The sequence below is a fragment of the Martes martes genome (genome assembly GCF_963455335.1).
Source record: "Martes martes genome assembly, chromosome: 5".
Lineage (NCBI taxonomy): Eukaryota > Metazoa > Chordata > Mammalia > Carnivora > Mustelidae > Martes > Martes martes.
Window position 1 is genome coordinate 95,743,312 of NC_137892.1, and position 17,795 is coordinate 95,761,106.

The 17,795-nt window shown below is 38.7% G+C and overlaps 1 protein-coding gene across 1 annotated transcript in view; it reads right to left on the reverse strand.

Annotated features, from left to right (window-relative positions):
* The window catches only part of RAD50 (RAD50 double strand break repair protein), a 97,950-nt gene extending 80,866 nt beyond the window's left edge, over positions 1 to 17,084 (reverse strand). The window contains exons 1-2 of the mRNA XM_080803383.1: positions 16,638 to 17,084; positions 15,007 to 15,090 (exon numbers count right to left, since the gene is read on the reverse strand). Of these exons, the coding sequence (XP_080659509.1) occupies positions 15,007 to 15,090; positions 16,638 to 16,766 (213 nt within the window). The 5' untranslated portion in view covers positions 16,767 to 17,084. The remainder of the gene's footprint in view (positions 1 to 15,006; positions 15,091 to 16,637) is intronic.
* Positions 17,085 to 17,795: the final 711 nt, after the last annotated feature.

The window sequence follows — 17,795 nt, forward strand, 5'->3', positions numbered from 1 at the left end:
CTCTTATCACGGTTGTTCAACATAGTATTAGAAGTCCTAGCAACAGCAATCAGACAACAAAAAGAAATAAAAGGTATTCAAATTGGCAAAGAAGAAATCAAACTCTCTCTCTTCACAGATGACTTGATGCTTTACATGGAAAACTCAAAGGACTCCACCCCCAAACTACTAGAACTCATACAGCAATTCAGTAATGTGGCAGGATACAAAATCAGTGCACAGAAATCAGCTGCTTTTTTATACACTAACAATGAAAATATATAAAGGAAATTAGAGAATCAAGAATCAAGTCCATTTACTATAGCACCAAGAACCATAAGATACCTTGGAATAAACGTAACCAAAGAGGTGAAGGATCTGTACTTGAGGAACTATAGAACACTCATGAAAGAAATTGAAGAAGTCACAAAAAGATGGAAAAGCATTCCATGCTCATGGATTGGAAGAATAAACACTGTTAAAATGTCTATACTGCCCAGAGCAATCTATACTTCCAATGCCATCTCAATCAAAATTCTACCGGCATTTTTCAAAGTGCTGGAACAAATAATCCTAAAATTTGCACGGAACCAGAAAATATCCCAAATTGCTAAGGAAATGTTGAAAAAGAAAAACCTGGGGGCATGATGTTGCCTGATTTCAAGCTTTACTACAAAGCTGTGATCACCAAGACAGCATGCATGGTACTGGCACAAATATAGACACACAGACCAATGGAACAGAGTAGAGAGTCCAGATATGGACCCTCAACTCTATGGCCAAATAATCTTCAACAAAGCAGGAAAAAATATTCAGTGGAAGAAAAGACAGTCTCTTCAATAAATGGGGCTGGGAAAATTGGACAGCTATATATAGAAGAATGAAACTCGACCATTCTTACACCATTCACAAAGATAAACTCGAAATGGATAAAAGACCTCAACGTGAGGCAGGAATCTATCAAAATCCTAGAGAAGAACATAGGCAGTAACCTCTTTGACACTGAACACAGCAACTTCTTTCAAGACATGTCTCCAAAGGCAAAGGAAACAAAAGCAAAAATGAACTTTTGGGGCTTCATCAAGATGAAAAGCTTCTGCACAGCAAAGGAAACAGTCAACAAAACAAAGAGGCAGCCCACAGCATGGGAGAAGATATTCGAAAATGACACTACAGACAAAGGGCTGATATCCAAGATCTATAAAGAACTCCTCAAACTCAACACCCCAAAAAACAGATAATCATGTCAAAAATGGGCAGAAGACATGAACAGACTCTCCAAAGAAGACATGCAAATGACTAACAGACACATGAAAAAATGTTCATCATCATTAGCCATCAGGGAAATTGAAATCAAAACATCACTGAGATACTACCTTACACCAGTCAGAATGGCCAAAATTATCAGGACAGGAAACAACAAGTGTTGAAGAGGATGTGGAGAAAGGGGAACCCTCTTACACTGTTGGTGGGAATGCAAGTTGGTGCAGCCACTTTGGAAAAAAGTGTGGAGATTCCTTAAGAAATTAAAAATAGAGCTACCCTATGACCCTGCAATTGCCCTACTGGGTATTTACCCCAAAGATACAGATGTAGTGAAAAGAAGGGCCATATGTATCCCAATGTTAATAGCAATGGCCATAATGGCCAAACTGTGGAAAGAGCCAAGACGCCCTTCAAAAGACCAATGGATAAAGAAGATATGGTCCATATCTACAATGGACTATTATGCCTCCATCAGAAAGGACGAATACCCAACTTTTTTATCAACATGGATGGTACTGGAGATCTAGATTATGATGAGTGAAATAAGTCAAGCAGAGAAAGTCCATTATAAAATGGTTGCACTTACTTGTGGAGCATAAGGAATAACATGGAGGACATTAGGAGACAGAAAGGAAAAGTGAATGGGGGAAATCAGAGGGGGAGACAAAGCACAAGAGACTATGGACTCTGAGAAACAAACTGAGGGTTTGGGAATGGAGGGGGTTGGGGGGATGGGTTAGCCTAGTGGTGGGTATTACATGGAGCACTGGGTGTGGTACATAAACAATAAATCTTGGAGCGCTGAAAAAAACAATATTCTACTATAAGGAAGGGTTTTGTCTTTTCCCATTATTTACTTTCATTTAAAAAATATCACCATAGAATAAATAAATAAATAAATAAATAATATCACTACAGACTCCTACATTCCTCACTTGGAGTCCCAATCCCCAACCAGGATGCCACAGTTAGGTTCTCCCTTTGTCCCACAGCTTCACCAACTGGCGTTTGTACTGAATTAATTAGGGATGAAGGAAGGTGCAGAGTTTTTAACATGAATACTGAATTTATTTTGTTTTTAAAGATTTATTTTGAGAGAGTGAGCTCAAGCACAAGTGGATGGAGAAGAAGAAGAGAATCTTCAAGCAGACACCCCGCTGAGCAGGGAGCCCACTGTGGAGTTAGGTCTCATGACTCATGAGATCATGACCTGAGCAGAAACCAAGTCAGATGCTTAATGGACTTAGCCATGTGGGAACTTCATGAATTTAAGTATTTTTGTACTTATTGATGCTCCTATAATTCTTCTCCTTTATTCTGTTATCAGTGGCAAACTACACTGATCAATTTTCAAATATTAAACAAACCTTGCATTCCTGAGATAAACCCAACTTATTCACAGTATATTATTTCTATTTGCATATTAATGAATTTGATTGGTTACAATTTTCCTATGGGGTTTTGCATTTTTGTTCATCAGAGCTAGCTGTCTGTAGTTCTTCTGTATTGTATATGCCTGGTTTGGGTATCAGGGAAATATTAGCATCATAAAATGAGTTGGGACATGATTCCTCTGCCTCTCTTTTCTGAAAGAGTTTGTAGAACTGAAATTATTTCTTCCTAAAATGTTTGGTAGAATTCAGGGAAATCATAAGGCCCTGAAGTTCTCATCATGAGGGTTTTGTTTTGTTTTGTTTTGCTTTTTCAAGATTTTATTTATTTGACAGAGAGAGAGAGAGATCACAAGTAGGCAGAGAGGCAGGCAGAGAGAGAGGGAAGCAGAGCCCAATGTGGGGCTCAATCCCAGGACCCTGAGATTATGACCTGTGCTGAACGCAGAGGCTTAACCCACTGAGCCACCCAGGCGCCCCTCATCATGAGGTTTTTAACCATTAATTTCTTCAACAGGTGCATTTTTTTCTTGGGTGACCTTTAGTAGCTGGCATCCTTAACAGAATTTGACCATGTCATCTAAGTTGAATTACTGGCATAAAATCGCTAACAATAGTTTTTTTTTAAAAACAATATTGTCTTCTTACCTATATAAGGCTTATAGGATCTGCAGTGATGTTGACTGTTTTACTGTGAATATTGATAATTTCTCTTCTTTTTCCTGATGTTGATTAATTTCATGTTTTGTTTTTTTAGAACTAGCTTCTGGTTTCACTGGTTTTTCTCTGCTGTCTTTGTATTCTATTTCACTTATTTTTGCTCTCATTTTTATTTACTTTCTCCCCTTTGTGTATTTTGAAATTAATTACCTTGTCTTTTTCAAGCTTCTTAAGATGGAAGCTCTCAGGTCATTAATCTCAGATATTTTTTCTTTTCTAACACTTGATTCTATAAATTTCTAAGCATTATTTAGATATACCCCATAAATTCTTCTGTTACGCTTTTATTTGAAGTATTTTCTAATTTCCCTTTTGCTTTAATCCATAGGTTATTTAGAAGTGTGCTACTTAATTTGCAAACATTAGAGATTTTCCAGTTGGTTACTGATTTCTAGTTTAATTCTAGTGTACTTAGAGAACACACTCTGTATGACTTCATTCTTATAACTTATATACACCTGTTTATGGTCCAGAATATTTGTGAATGTTCTGTGAGTGTGCTTGAAAATAATGTATATTCTGTTGTTCATTGGTGGAATGTCCTATAAATGTCAATTAAGGCTAATTTGGTTAATAGTGTTAAAATTTTCCATATCCTTACTGATTTTTTGCCTCCTTTTCCTGTTTTTCTACCCAGGAGGGTGTTGAGATCTACAGCTATAGTTGTGTATTTGTTTATTTCTCCTTCTGGTTCCACAGATTTTTGTTATCTTCTATACTGAAGCTTTACACTTAGAACTGTTGTATATTCTCGGTGAACTGATCCCTTTATGATCATAAAATGTCTTTTTACCCCACTAACCTTGCTGGTTCTGAGTATACTATCTGTTATTAATACAGCTACTTCATATAATGTTCCACTTCAGTTGGCATATTTTAGGGGTTTTTTCCCCCATCTGTTTACTTTTAACCTATCTGTATTGTATTTAAAAACACTGCTACTCCTTTTATCTGGGTCTTTCGTTTTATTTTGCATTTTTCTCATTATACTTATATTTTGCTTTACAACTTCCTATACACTTATAAGATTGGTAATAATGTTTTAAGGCTGTCTGCTAATTCTATCATCTCTTTCATTTTTGATCAGATTCTGTGACTGAATTTTCTCCTGGTTATGAGTTCCCTGCTTCTTTGCATGGCTGGTAATTTTTTACTGTGAATTTTACGTTGTTGAATAAAGAATTACATTTTACTCCTTTAATGAGTATTGAACTTTGTGCAGGCATGCAGCTGAGTTTCTCAACATTTGATCCTTATGACCCTTTTTTTAAAAAGACTGTAAAGGGGGATGTAGAGCAACCTTTACTCTACGACTAATTTAGTATCGTTTCCCCTTAACCTCAAGAAACTCCTTTAACATTTCTTGTGGCACAAGTGTGGTGATGAACAAGTAATTGTCATTTCTTTAAAAAAAAAAAACAAAAACAAAAACTAAAAATGTACTCCATTTCATCTTTATTTTTTGAAGGTATTTCTGCTGGATATAGAATTTTAAACTGAGTTTTATTCTCTAGCATTTTGAGGATATCACCTCATTATCTCCTGGCTTTGATGGTTTTTAATGACAAGTCAGTCAGTATTTCTCTCCTCTGCATAATGTTTTACTTTTTCCTCAGTCTGCTAAAATCTTCTTTTTATTTTTGGTTTTCAGTAGTTTGAATATAATACACAACATAAATGTGTTTACGCTATTTTGTGATGTGTTGAGCTTCTTAGGTCTTTTTTCATTTTCTCTGTTGAGATATGAGGTCTACACATATGACCATGTTTCCCTTTAAACTGTTGAACTTATGTATCCTTGTCTGCTAATTCCAAAATCTATTACCTCTAGATCTCCTTCTATGCATTTTTTTCCTCCCAGTTATGGATCACATTTGCTTCTTCATATACCCACTGATTTTTTTTTTTTTATTACATCTTAGACTCTCAGACACTATAGGTGCTACACCGAGAGTCTGGACTGTGGTGACTTCCCTTAAAAAGTGCTGAGTTTTGGGGGTACCTGGGTGGCTCAGTGGGTTAAGCCTCTGCCTTCAGCTCAGGTCATGATCTCAGGGTCCTGGGATCAAGCCCCGCATCGGGCTATCTGCTCAGCAGGGAGCCTGCTTCCCCCTCTCTCTGCCTGCTTCTCTACTTGTGAAAAAAAAAAAAAAAGTGCTGAGTTTTGTTTTAGCGAGCAGTTAATTTACTGGAAACACACCTTGATTCTGTCAAAGCTTATTTTAAGATTTGTTAAGAAGGCCCTTCTGAGGTCTCAGAAGAATGCTAGGGTTCCAGAAGGCTTCCCTACTCTGGCATATTGAAACTCAAATGTCACCCAGCAGTGTGTAACCTCTACAATATCCATTCAGCTCACTGTCCCACTCCTCCACCTCAGTAGTTAATCTCTGTTAGCCCTCACTGAATCCTATCCTGGACACACACAGCTTAGTATCTAGCCAAAGATTCAACAATCCCTTACACTGATTTCTGGTGCCCATCTCTGCAAAGCAATCCCACTCCTGTATCTTTCCCACAATCTTCAGCCACTTCAGTAAACCCACACTTCTACCTACCTTTGTCTCATCTACCTAGCAATACCACTATTCTCTGCTGGGTTCTAATCCCATGTATAGAAAGCTAGAATGAATGCATAGTCACATCATATATTTCTCTTTTCTCAAGATCACAGCCCTGCAGCATTTATTGCCCAATACCTAAAAACAGTTGCTTCAGTTATATGTTCCAGTTTTACAGTTGTTTATCTTGGAGCAAATCCTGAATTTTTTTTTTGAATCACAGACCATCTTTTGTTGGCCTTTTAATAATTTTCAGGCATGAATCTAACTTTGATATTAATTCAACAAGTCATTCAAAAAATGATTAAGCACAAATTTATTAAGAACTTGTAACTTTCATGTATTATTTTGGTTCAAAAACGAAGGACATTTTTTCCTTTGAAGTATGAAGTTAACCTATTTAACATATAGGTTAAATAGAAGAGTAGAAAAAGGTGTGTTAAATATCATCTTAAGAGACATGCAGGATCCTTTGGGATTGTAAGAACTTGTATTATTAAGAACTTGTAACTTTCATGTATTATTTTGGTTCAAAAACGAAGGACATTTTTTCCTTTGAAGTATGAAGTTAACCTATTTAACATATAGGTTAAATAGAAGAGTAGAAAAAGGTGTGTTAAATATCATCTTAAGAGACATGCAGGATCCTTTGGGAACACAAAGGAGGAACATCTAATCTACCTTGGAGAGTTCTGAGAAGGTTTTCTAAAGGAAGTGAATGTTTCAACCGAGAACTGCCAGATGGGCAGGAGTTAGCCAGATGAAAAAATCTGAGTCACTGAATAGTTAAAGTAATTTCAGAAAGTATGGTGCAGAAAGTAGGGAAAAGTTGAGTAAAGACAGGAAATGACTAGTAATTAAGAGCCTTCTAGGGGTGCCTGGGTGGCTCAGTGGGTTAAAGCCTCTGCCTTCAGTTCAGGTCATGATCCCGGGCTCCTGGGATAGAGCCCCGCATCGGGCTCTCTGCTCGGCAGGGAGCCTGTTTCTCTTCCTCTCTCTCTGCCTGCCTCTCTGCCTACCTGTGATCTCTGTCAAATAAATAAATAAAATCTTAAAAAAAAATAAAGAGAGAGCCTTCTAAAACATGTTAAGGGCTTTCCAATTAAGGCAATGGAAAGTCACTGAGGGGTTTAATCAAAGATAAATGCATGTTGCAGATATGCATTTTAGACGAATCACTTTGCCTTCAGGATAAACAAACTGCACTGAGGCAAGACAGGAGGTAGGGAGTATTCCAGGAGGAACAGGAAGTATTCCAGGAAGACAGCCTGCATAAGAGCTTCAGCACTGAGGATGGAGTTAAGGAGGGAGAAGTTACTGTCCTGGCTGCTCAAAAGTTGCAGGATCCAAAATAATACACAGAAATCCACTGCATTTCTATACATTAATAACAAAGTAGCAGAAAGAAAAATTAAGAAAACAATTCCATTTACAATTACACCAAAAAGAATAAAATGCCCAGGAGTCAGTTTAACCAAGAGGAAAAAGACCTATTCTCTAAAAACTGTAAAACAATAATGAAAGAAACTGAAGATGACACAAACAAATGGAAAGATATGCCATGCTCATGGACTGGAAGAATACTATTAAAATGTCCACACTACCCAAAGCAATCTAAAGATTCAATGTAATCCCTATCAAAATACCAGCAGCATTTTTCACACAACTAGAACAAGTAGTCCTAAAATTTGTATGGAATCACACAGAGAAGACCCTGAAAAGTCAAAGCAATCTCTGAAAGAACAAAGCTGGCGGTATCACAATACCAAATTTCAAGAAATACTACAAAGCTGTATTAATCAAACAGGATGGTACTGGCACAAAGATAGACACACAGATCAACAGAACAGAATAGAAAGCCCAGAAATAAACCCATGCTTATATGGCCAATTACAATAATCTATAAGAAAGGAAACAGGAATATATAATATGGAAAAAACAGTTTCATCAATAAATGGTGCTAGCAAAACTGGACAGTTACATGTAAAGCAATGAAACTGGACCACTTATTTTATCCATACACAAAAATAAACTCAAAATGGACTAAAGACCTAAATGTGAGATGTGAAACCATAAAACCCCTAAAAGAAAACATAGTAATCTTGAGGACATCAGCCTCAGCAACATATTTATGAATATGTCTCTCTTCAGGTAAAGGAAAGAAAAGCAAAAATAAACAAAATGGAATCATATCAAAATAAAAAGCTTTTGTACAACAAGCAAACCATCAAAAGAACAAAAAGGCAACCTAATGAATGGGACACAGTATTTCCAAATGATATATTGGACAAGGGTTAGTATCCAAAAACTCATACAACTCAACACCAAAAAAATTAAATAACTGGATTAAGAAGAGGCAGACCACCTGAATAGACAGGTGTTTTCCCAAAGACACAGAGATGCCAAAAGACACATGAAAAAATGCTCCGCATTATTATCAGAGAAATGCAAATCAAAACCACAAAGAGACACCACTTCACACCAGTCTGAATGGCTAGTATCAAAAAGACAAAAATTAATAATAAGCGTTGGTGAGGATGTGGAGAAGGCGAACCTTTGCGCATTATTTGGGAGAAATGTAAACTGGTACAACCATTGTGGAAAACCGTATGGAGGCTCCTTAAATACTAAAAACAGAAATATTATATGATGTAGTAATTCCATTAGTGGGTATTTACCCCCCCCCAAATGAAAACATAATTTGACAAGATAATAATGCACAGCTATGTTTTGCAACATTATTTACAATAGCCAAAATATAAAAGCAATGAAAGTGTACATCTACAGACAAACGGATAAAGATACCCACTGGGAGGAATGGGGAGGTGGTCTAGCATGGGAGGCCAAAGCAGGATGGGAAACCATCCATGTGAAGGGACCAACATGAGGAGCTGGAGCCCAAGCAAGGTGAAGAGGGCATTCACATGGGGTAGTATCAGTACAGCATGAGGTGTTGGGAGCCCTACTACAGTGATGGGAGATTCAGTACAAACACCGGGATTGATCAAGTAAGTAAATACATTAACAATATAGTCAATTCCTTGCTTCTGTTTTCACTCTATTTACCAGGCAATGGATTAAACCTACTTTCCAATTTACTCAGCCCTTGATGAACTCCAACTTTCCAACTTGCTCAGTGCTTACCTTTGAGCTGCTAAACTAGACAGAAGAAACACAACTATGATGACTGGTCTTCCTACAAACTTTCACCCTCAAACCTCAAGTGACCCAATGACACCATCATGTAACTGTAACACTTCCCTAACCAACTTAGCTCTGAGCTAAAAACTACCTTACAGGGGCACCTGGGTGGCTCATCATGACCTTCGGCTCAGGTCATGATCCCAGGGTCCTCTGGTCAGCAGGGAGCCTGCTTCCCCCTCTTTTTCTGCCTGCCTTCCTGCCTACTTGTGGTCTCTGTCAGATAAATAAATAAAATCTTAAAAAAAAAAAAAAAACTACCTTACACTTTTTCAAGCCTCTATAAACCCCTTCTCCCACACTCAGCCAACAATTTAACTTTTTTTCCACTGAGAACACAGAAACAATCCAAAGACAACTGATTTATTCTCTCACCTCTAAACAATTACATACTGTGCGTGCCATCCTCTTAAAACCGATAAACAGCTTATACTCCTATTAACTCCTTCAGTCAAGTCATGGATCCCATCTCTTCTTGCCTACTCCAGGATTTAACTCTGCAATCATCCCTTCTGCATCCATTTGTTTCCTCTGTCCAAGGTCATTTCTATCAGCCTAGAAATGCTCTATCCCAAGTATATATGCTTTAACCCATATTAATCCCACATGGGTTAAGTCCTATAGTGTTTAAAAACACAAATATGGGAGCAATATGTGATAAAGAAACAGCTACAGAAATAAGCATCTGGTTAATTTATAGTTATCAACCAGAAGCAAAACAAAGCTGATGAGATGCAGACAACAGAGTTGAGGAGATGTGAATGAGGTCAGAGAATGAATGGGAAGGACTGAGGTAGTCAAAGTTTGAAAGAAGTAGAGGAGAAAAGGGGAACGTAGGCAAATGGAGCAATATGAAAATCAAAGTTCCTGAGAAAAACAAATGAAGACAAGTAAGAAAGACTGGTGAGGAGCACCAAAAAACTCAGGTGTTTAAGACAACTTAAACAGTATTAGTGCAGGGACAAATTAAAGCAAGGAAAAGAATATGAATATGAAATATGAATATGAAAGAATATGAATATGAAAGAGGAGATGAAACGGTAAGAACATAGTAGGATGGGAAAATTGAGGGGATGTGGGCAATTCAGGTGAGGGGAATGACTCCCTCCATAACAGGTATAAATGACTCAGGAGAGAAGAGCTGATGAACAACAGTGTGGGTGGGAGCTCAGAACTGGGAATGAGAGCAGCTGAAAAGCAGGTAATAAGTGAAGAAAGCTAAACCACCAAGGCCAGAAGAACAAGAGGGAGGACATAAGCAGACAGCTGAGAAAAACAGCTCTAGAAAGATAAAGCATTTGCAAGGGGAACGCGTGATAGAGTGAGATTGTCAAAGATGCTAGAGCATCAGTCAACATAGAAACATCCAGAAAAACAACAAAAATATACAAAACAAAACCAGAATAATCAACAAAACTCTTCTTGATTGTGCAAACATTCTCACCTACTTCCTTCCACTCCAAGCAAATTCATAAAACAATTGTGTTTCCCTTTCTTATCTCCTGTTTTCCCACATTACTGAAACTGGTTTTGTCAAGATGACCAATGGCCTCCACGTAGCCTAACCTTCCTGACTTGAGCTATCTACATTATCTGACACAGCTGACATCCCTTTCTTTTTTTTTTGTAATTTTTTAAAAAAGATTATTTATTTATTTATTTATTTGACAGAGATCACAAGTAGACAGAGAGGCAGGCAGAGAGAGAGGAGGAAGCAGGCTCCCTGCTGAGCAGAGAGCCCGGTGTGGGGCTCGATCCAAGGACCCTGAGATCATGACCTGAGCCGAAGGCAGAGGCTTTAACCCACTGAGCCACCCAGGTGCCCCCCCCTTTCTTTCTTGTTAACACTTCATCTTATTATATTCCAAGACCCCACCCTCCCAGTTTTCCCTACTTTACCACTTATTCTTTTAGCATCTTTTGCAGGTGCCTCCTCCTTGTCCCTATTTCTCCATGTTAATGTACTCTAGGTTAAGATTTTCTATCTCGGGACACCTCGGTGGCTTAGTCCGTGAAGCATCTGCCTTTGGCTCAGGTCATGATCCCGGAGTCCTAGGACAGAGCCCTGCATCAGGCTCCCTGCTCAGTAGGGAGCCTGCTTTTCCTTCTCCCTGCTTCTCCCATCCTTGTGCTCTCTCTCAAATAAATAACACCTTAAAAAAAAAAAAATCTTCCGGGGCGCCTGGGTGGCTCAGTGGGTTAAAACCTCTGCCTTTGGCTCAGGCCATGATTCTGGGGTCCTGGGATCGAGCCCCACATCAGGTTCTCTGCTCAGCAGGGAGCCTGCTTCCTCCTCTCTCTCTCTCTCTCTCTGCCTGCCTCTCTGCCTACTTGTGATCTGTATCTGTCAAATAAATAAATAAAACCTTTAAAAAATCTTCCATCTCCTCTCTACAGTCACTCCTTATGTGATCCTATCAGGCTTTAAAACTAACTACAGATAACTGATTATATACATCAGTGATTCCTAATTTTCTTTCTCTAGCTTGAAACTCTCTCCTGGACATACTTCTGTTTGTCTACCGGACATTTTAGATATCTAACACATTTTCTAAATTCACACATTTAAACCAGAGCCACCCAAATTTCCTTTTCCAGAGTTTCCTCACTGTGATAAACAGCGACACTACTTTATCTGGTTTTTCAAGTCAAAAAACTTGAAGTTATGTTTGATGCTTCCTCTCTTATACACCATTATCCAAATCATCAACTCATCTGTTGGTCCTACCTTTAAAATGTATCCCAAATCCAACCATTTCTCAGCATTTCTATCATTACCACCTTAATCAAAACACCAATATATCTCACCTGAATTATCACAAAATCTCCTTTATTAGTCTCTACCCTTCTACCCTAACCACCTGCAAATAGTTTTCTCTCAGCTGCCAGACTGATTGCTTTAAAATACACACCATGCCCTTCTCCTTCTTCCAAAAGATTCCTATTTAAATGAGAACAGAACCCAAGGGCTTGCAGAAACTAGTCATATCTCTCTGATTTAATTTTCTACCAGTCATCTCCTCCCCATTTTGCTCCTCCTTGTGATTCCTTGAACACATCAAGGATGCACCTACTTCTGAGACTTTGCACTTAGTATTAACACTAACTAGAATGTTACTCCCAGACTGTGAATGACACATTCCCTCTAGAATGAATATTTAAAAGATAACTCTGGTTGCTGGGGGGCGTGGGGGACCTCAAAAGAATGTGGGCAGGAAAACCAGTTTAGAGACTATTGGAAAAACTCAAAGGGAAGACGAAGGTAGCTTAGACTGGGAAATGAGCAGCGAAGATGGAAAAAAGGGACAAATTTTAGACATATTTTAGCGCAATGGACGAACCTTAACTGGGAGAACCACCTTCGTGGTCATGGTATCTCCCCTGCCAGGTAAATATCCATGGATATTTGAAAAAAACTAATGAAGAACTGCTTATCGACTGGCAACAGGGGAGATGAAGGAATCAATCAAAGGATGACACACCAGGTTTTGGCGTGAGCAAATGTGTGAACTGTGGTATCATTAAACCAGAGAGTATGGAGGTAGTACCAAACTTGAGAATGTGAGAGAAATGGGGGAACAGGGAACCATGAGTTCCGTTTTGAACCTGTTAAGGAGATGCCCATTAAATTTCCAAACAAACAGCTGGACATAGATATCTAGAGTTTAGGAAAGAAGTTTGGGCTAAATATATAAATCAAGAATAATATGCACATAACCAGTACTTAAAGCCATGAGAATGAATAAAATCATCCAAGAAGAGTAAGGCAAAAATAGACTCAGTAAATGAGACTAAAATATGGCCAGTGAAAAAGGAGGTATGAGATAATGGTACTATGGAAGCCAAGAGCAATGTTTTTCAAAAAGGCAGTAAGAAGCTGTATCAAATCTTCTGAGAAGTTACTGAGAATTAGAAAATGACCACTTTATCTGGCAACATGAAGATTACTGACAGCCTTATAACAGCAATGTTAGCAAGGGAGGCGTGGGAAAGAAAACCTGAACAGAGCAGGCTGGGGACAAAATGAGAAGCATTAAAAGGAAGACGATGAGTACATACAACTCTTGTGAACTGAGCTATAAGACTGAATGGAGGGGCGCCTGGGTGGCTCAGTGGGTTAAAGCCTCTGCCTTCGGCTCAGGTCATGATCTCAGGGTCCTTGGATCGAGCCCCACACCGGGCTCTCTGCTCAGCAGGGAGCCTGCTTCCTCCTCTCTCTCTGCCTGCCTCTCTGCCTACTTGTGATCTCTGTCAAATAAATAAATAAATCTTTAAAAAAAAAAAAAAAAAAGACTGAATGGAGGTAGTAGCCAGATGGTGATCTGGGGTAAAGGGAGAGGTTTTTTGTTTGTAGACTAGAGCTACTATAGCATGCTTATATGAACAATCCTATGAAGAGGGAGAAACTGCTAATATAGAAGAAAGTAACTGAAAAGGAAAACACTTCCATTGACAAAAGGGACTGACTGGCTCCAGCCTCCAAGAATAGTTGGCTGCCTTTGGATAAAACAGTAAACAATTTACCTTTAATACAAGAGAAAAAAAACAGTACCAGTACAAACGAAGCACAGTTTGAAAGACTTGAAGACTGGAAAACAAGGTACTTTTTATCCAATTCCTAATTTTTCAATAAATTACAAGGCAAGATCATCAACTGAGTAGAGTAGATTACAGGTTTAAGGAAAGAGAAGGTGTGAAACAGTCATTGCAGAGGGGCCTCCATCAATGTACTAAATGATTTTACTATCTCTCAGAGAAAAGTTTAAAATATTTTCAATTACAGTTACCTTCAGTCATATAAAAGTGGGAACACCTTAAATGACCACCAATAGGGGGTCAAATGATAAACTATAAAATATAAACTCAGTGGATTAGTAATTTCAGTAATTAAAACCAATGAAATAAAAGTGTGCACATATATATATAGCATGTCACTAAAAATTTGACTTACACAGTAGTATAAAATACTACCACTGTTTTGAAATATTTACATTTGAGTGTATTTAAATCCACACACAAGTATGTCACACAAAAAAGCCTGAGAAATATACAACAAACTATTAAGAGGGACTGGCAGGTAGCTGAGAAAGGCATATGAAATCACTGCATATATAAAACAAGAAAAACCTGTAAGCAAAAATATGTAGTATAAAAAATCTATGTCCTTTACACTCGATAATGGTATAAACACTGTAATTCAAAGATTCGTACACAAAGACTTAAACTATGGCACATTTTAATGAAAAACTAAAAGCAATCTAAATTTAAGAAAATTATGCGACTATTAAAAATGTTCATAATAGGTTACATGTTTAAAGAAGGAAATACTTCAGATACACAAGAAGTATAAAAAATAGAAGCACCCATATGACAAATACCTAGATTAAGAATTTAATTTATTTGATGACATGGGACCTTATTTTTGATAATGTTAAGTGGGGAAAAAACACAAGAATACAAAATTGGGATAGGACTTTAGCTATGTAAGATTATATGTAAAAGAGAATAAAAAAAAACATGAAAATGTTAACAGTGGTTGTCACTGGGTGCCAAGACTGTGTGGACTTTCCTATCTTTTCATACTCTTCCACTGCCAGGTTTTCTAAATAAGCCTTATCACTTTTATAATTGCCAACATTTTATTTTGGAAAAAAAAAAAAAGAAAATACTTAAGTTCAGGGCACCTGGGTGGCTGAGTTGGTTAACAATATGCCTTCAGCTCAGGTGATGATGTCTAGGCCCTGGGATTGAGCCCCACTTTGGGATTCCTGCTCAGCCTCTCCCTCTGCCCTTCCCCACTGCTCATTCTCTCTCCCTCAAATAAATAAACAAAATCTTAAAAAAAAAAAAAAAAAACAAACCCCAAAACTTAAGTTCACTAGCACTATTACCTTGGGATCATGAACAAATGTATTTCCTTTGGTTCCAGGAGGAAAATCTCCAGTACAAATATATTTGAGACATTCAATGATGGTCTAAAAAAATAGAAAATTTTATTACTTAGTAATAAGACAACCACAGAAGTTTATCATAAAATGTTAACTTGTTATAAAAATATTATCTACCACAGAAACTATAAAGGTATAAGATAAAATTTGATACTATAAAACCTGTAATATAGATATGATTAGATGTTAAAGGATAACTGCATGGAAAAACTACTAATAAAAAGGCATATTAAAATAAATTATTTTTTTAAAAGTCCTCTATTTCCAATTAAAACTTTTCAAACTATTAACAATGGTTAATGTAAAATATGGTTACCATAGTTGATGACACCATTTTGTAGAAATGAAATTAGCTAAGGGTAAAACTTAAAATATTCTTACACAAAAAAGGTGACAGACGTGTTAATTAACTAGATAGGAGGGATCCTTTTACAATGTACGTTAAATCATCCCAATATATTCTTTAAATATCCTACAATATTATATATGAAATATAAAATTTCACACGCCAATAAAGCCAAAATTTTTTAAAGTTAAATTTTTAAAAAATGGCTAATAGCTATGCATGACTATGTGCCACCTATTTTACTAACCACCCACCTTTACATACATTAACTACTTAATTTTCACATTCATCTTAAGTTGTAGAAAACTTTTTTAATCTTCATATGAGAAAATTAAAGCACAATGCATTTGGCTCACTCTTGCCCAGTCACACAGCTAATTAAGATGAAGCAAATTATATGTATTTGCACAGCTAGTGTTCATAAACACTAATGCCACTCTCCTAGGAGAGCGCTTAACAGAACTCTAGGTACACAACAGGCATTCAATAAATAACTTTTTCACATAAGCACAAGTAGACAAGAGTGTAGCATTCAATGCTCAACTCGAAACCTCTCTTTCTGTACCCTTTTTGCTTCGTTTGGTCTTCGTTATACAATGCCCCGCTTTTTCTCAAACCACCTTAAAGAGCAGCCAGTCTCTTGGCTACCCTCTTCCCGGAACTGAATGCCACTCCAGGGTCCAACTCAAATTTCTAAACATTCCCTGGGCCTTAAGAAGTGAAAGTAAATAAGCTGTTCAACTTTCTTTTATGACTCGGTAAGAGTCCGAAACTCTTCTCAGAAGTTCCTATGTTTATCATATTTTATAACTTTTTAAGTAATTCCTATAATGGGACAACTGCCAGGAAGTGAATGCTGTGTTTTGGGAGCAAGGGAAGTGTTTAAAAAAAAAAAACACACACAACAGTGCAGACTAAAAGGCTTCCTACAAGAATATAAGCTCGCTGAGTGCGCGCGCGGGATTCTCAAGCAAACCTTGTCCACCCAACAAGCTTGGATACCCTAACAAAGCTGGCACTGGTCGCGTCCTAATGTCGCTGGGGTCCGCAGGCCACATCGGGCCACGCCCAGGGGCCGGGCCCCACCCACTTCCTGGCTCCCCAAAAGCTGAGCCATAGGAACGCCTCGCCTCTCATCCTATCACTACTCTGGGTTGCCCAGACATTTCATCCTCCAGTTCCCAAGACACGACGGCCCGTAAACTGAAGGGGGCTACTGAGGACTTACCGTCTTCCCCGCCCCATTGGGTCCAACCAAAATTGTGAGGGGGCTGAAAAAAGTGATAATTTGCTTATCTTTGTCCTCTATTCCAAAACTCCGCACGCCCAAAATGCTCATCTTTTCGATCCGGGACATGTTTGCAAATGTTTCTTTTCTCAACACCAGGGGCCTAGAGCCCCCGCCCACCAAGACTTAGCGGTGCCTCCGGAGCAGGGCGAGAGCGCGCTGCGAGGGCCCGCGAGACTCCAAGCTGGGAGGCTCGAAGGAGTAGCGAAGGCTCTGGATGGAACTCTTCCTCCCACACCGACTTCCTTCTGGCCTGACGAGCGAGAGCCGGGGTGAGGGCCTGTCCCGGGCTGCCCGCAGTAGACGCGAAACGCAAAGCCAGGGACCCCGCAAAACGATACACTCACAGGTTCCCGCCGCGGCCGCCCCGCGGGTCACGTGGGTCGTTACGACCAGCGTGCATTTACGCTGCAGGCCCGGGGCACGCCGGGAAGTCGTAGGTTCGCGGTGCGCGCGCAGCTCTGGCTTCCGGGAGCAGTTCAGATCGGGTGGGTCTTTTGCTGATGGCCTCGCAGTCGGCTTGCTTGCTGGGTGCGGCGGGGCAACCTTAAGAGCCCTGACTCTGAGGAAGGCGGGCGCTTGTGACAAACAGTGGTTACTGAAGTGTGATCCTGGGATGCCTGGAACGGAAGGGAGTGCCGTGTGAGCTAATCTCAAAACTATTTTCTAACAATAGAAAGACGTCACTCCGTTTTTCATTCTCTTTCGCTAATGTACGCACATGACGTATGGTGACGCCATCGCAATGATGGCCAATAGAATGTGCGCTTGCATTATTTCTTGTGCTTAAAAAAACCTCAATTTTAATTTCCAATTGAGTATTGATAGTTATAACTCACATCAAAGCTCTTTGGGGTCTGCAGTGATTTTTTTTTTTTAAGAGTGTAGGTGTTTAAGATCAAAAGTTGGGTAACTCCTATTGTAGACCAAAAGCCTAATGCTGTTACAAAACTATAAAACGTTACGCAAATAGAATGTGAAAGAAATCCATTCCTCCAAGTACCACCACAAGAATGGACACGTTTAAAATAAGAGACTGTGTGCTCGCTTCGGCAGCACATATACTAAAATAAGAGACTGTGTACTATATTGGGTACT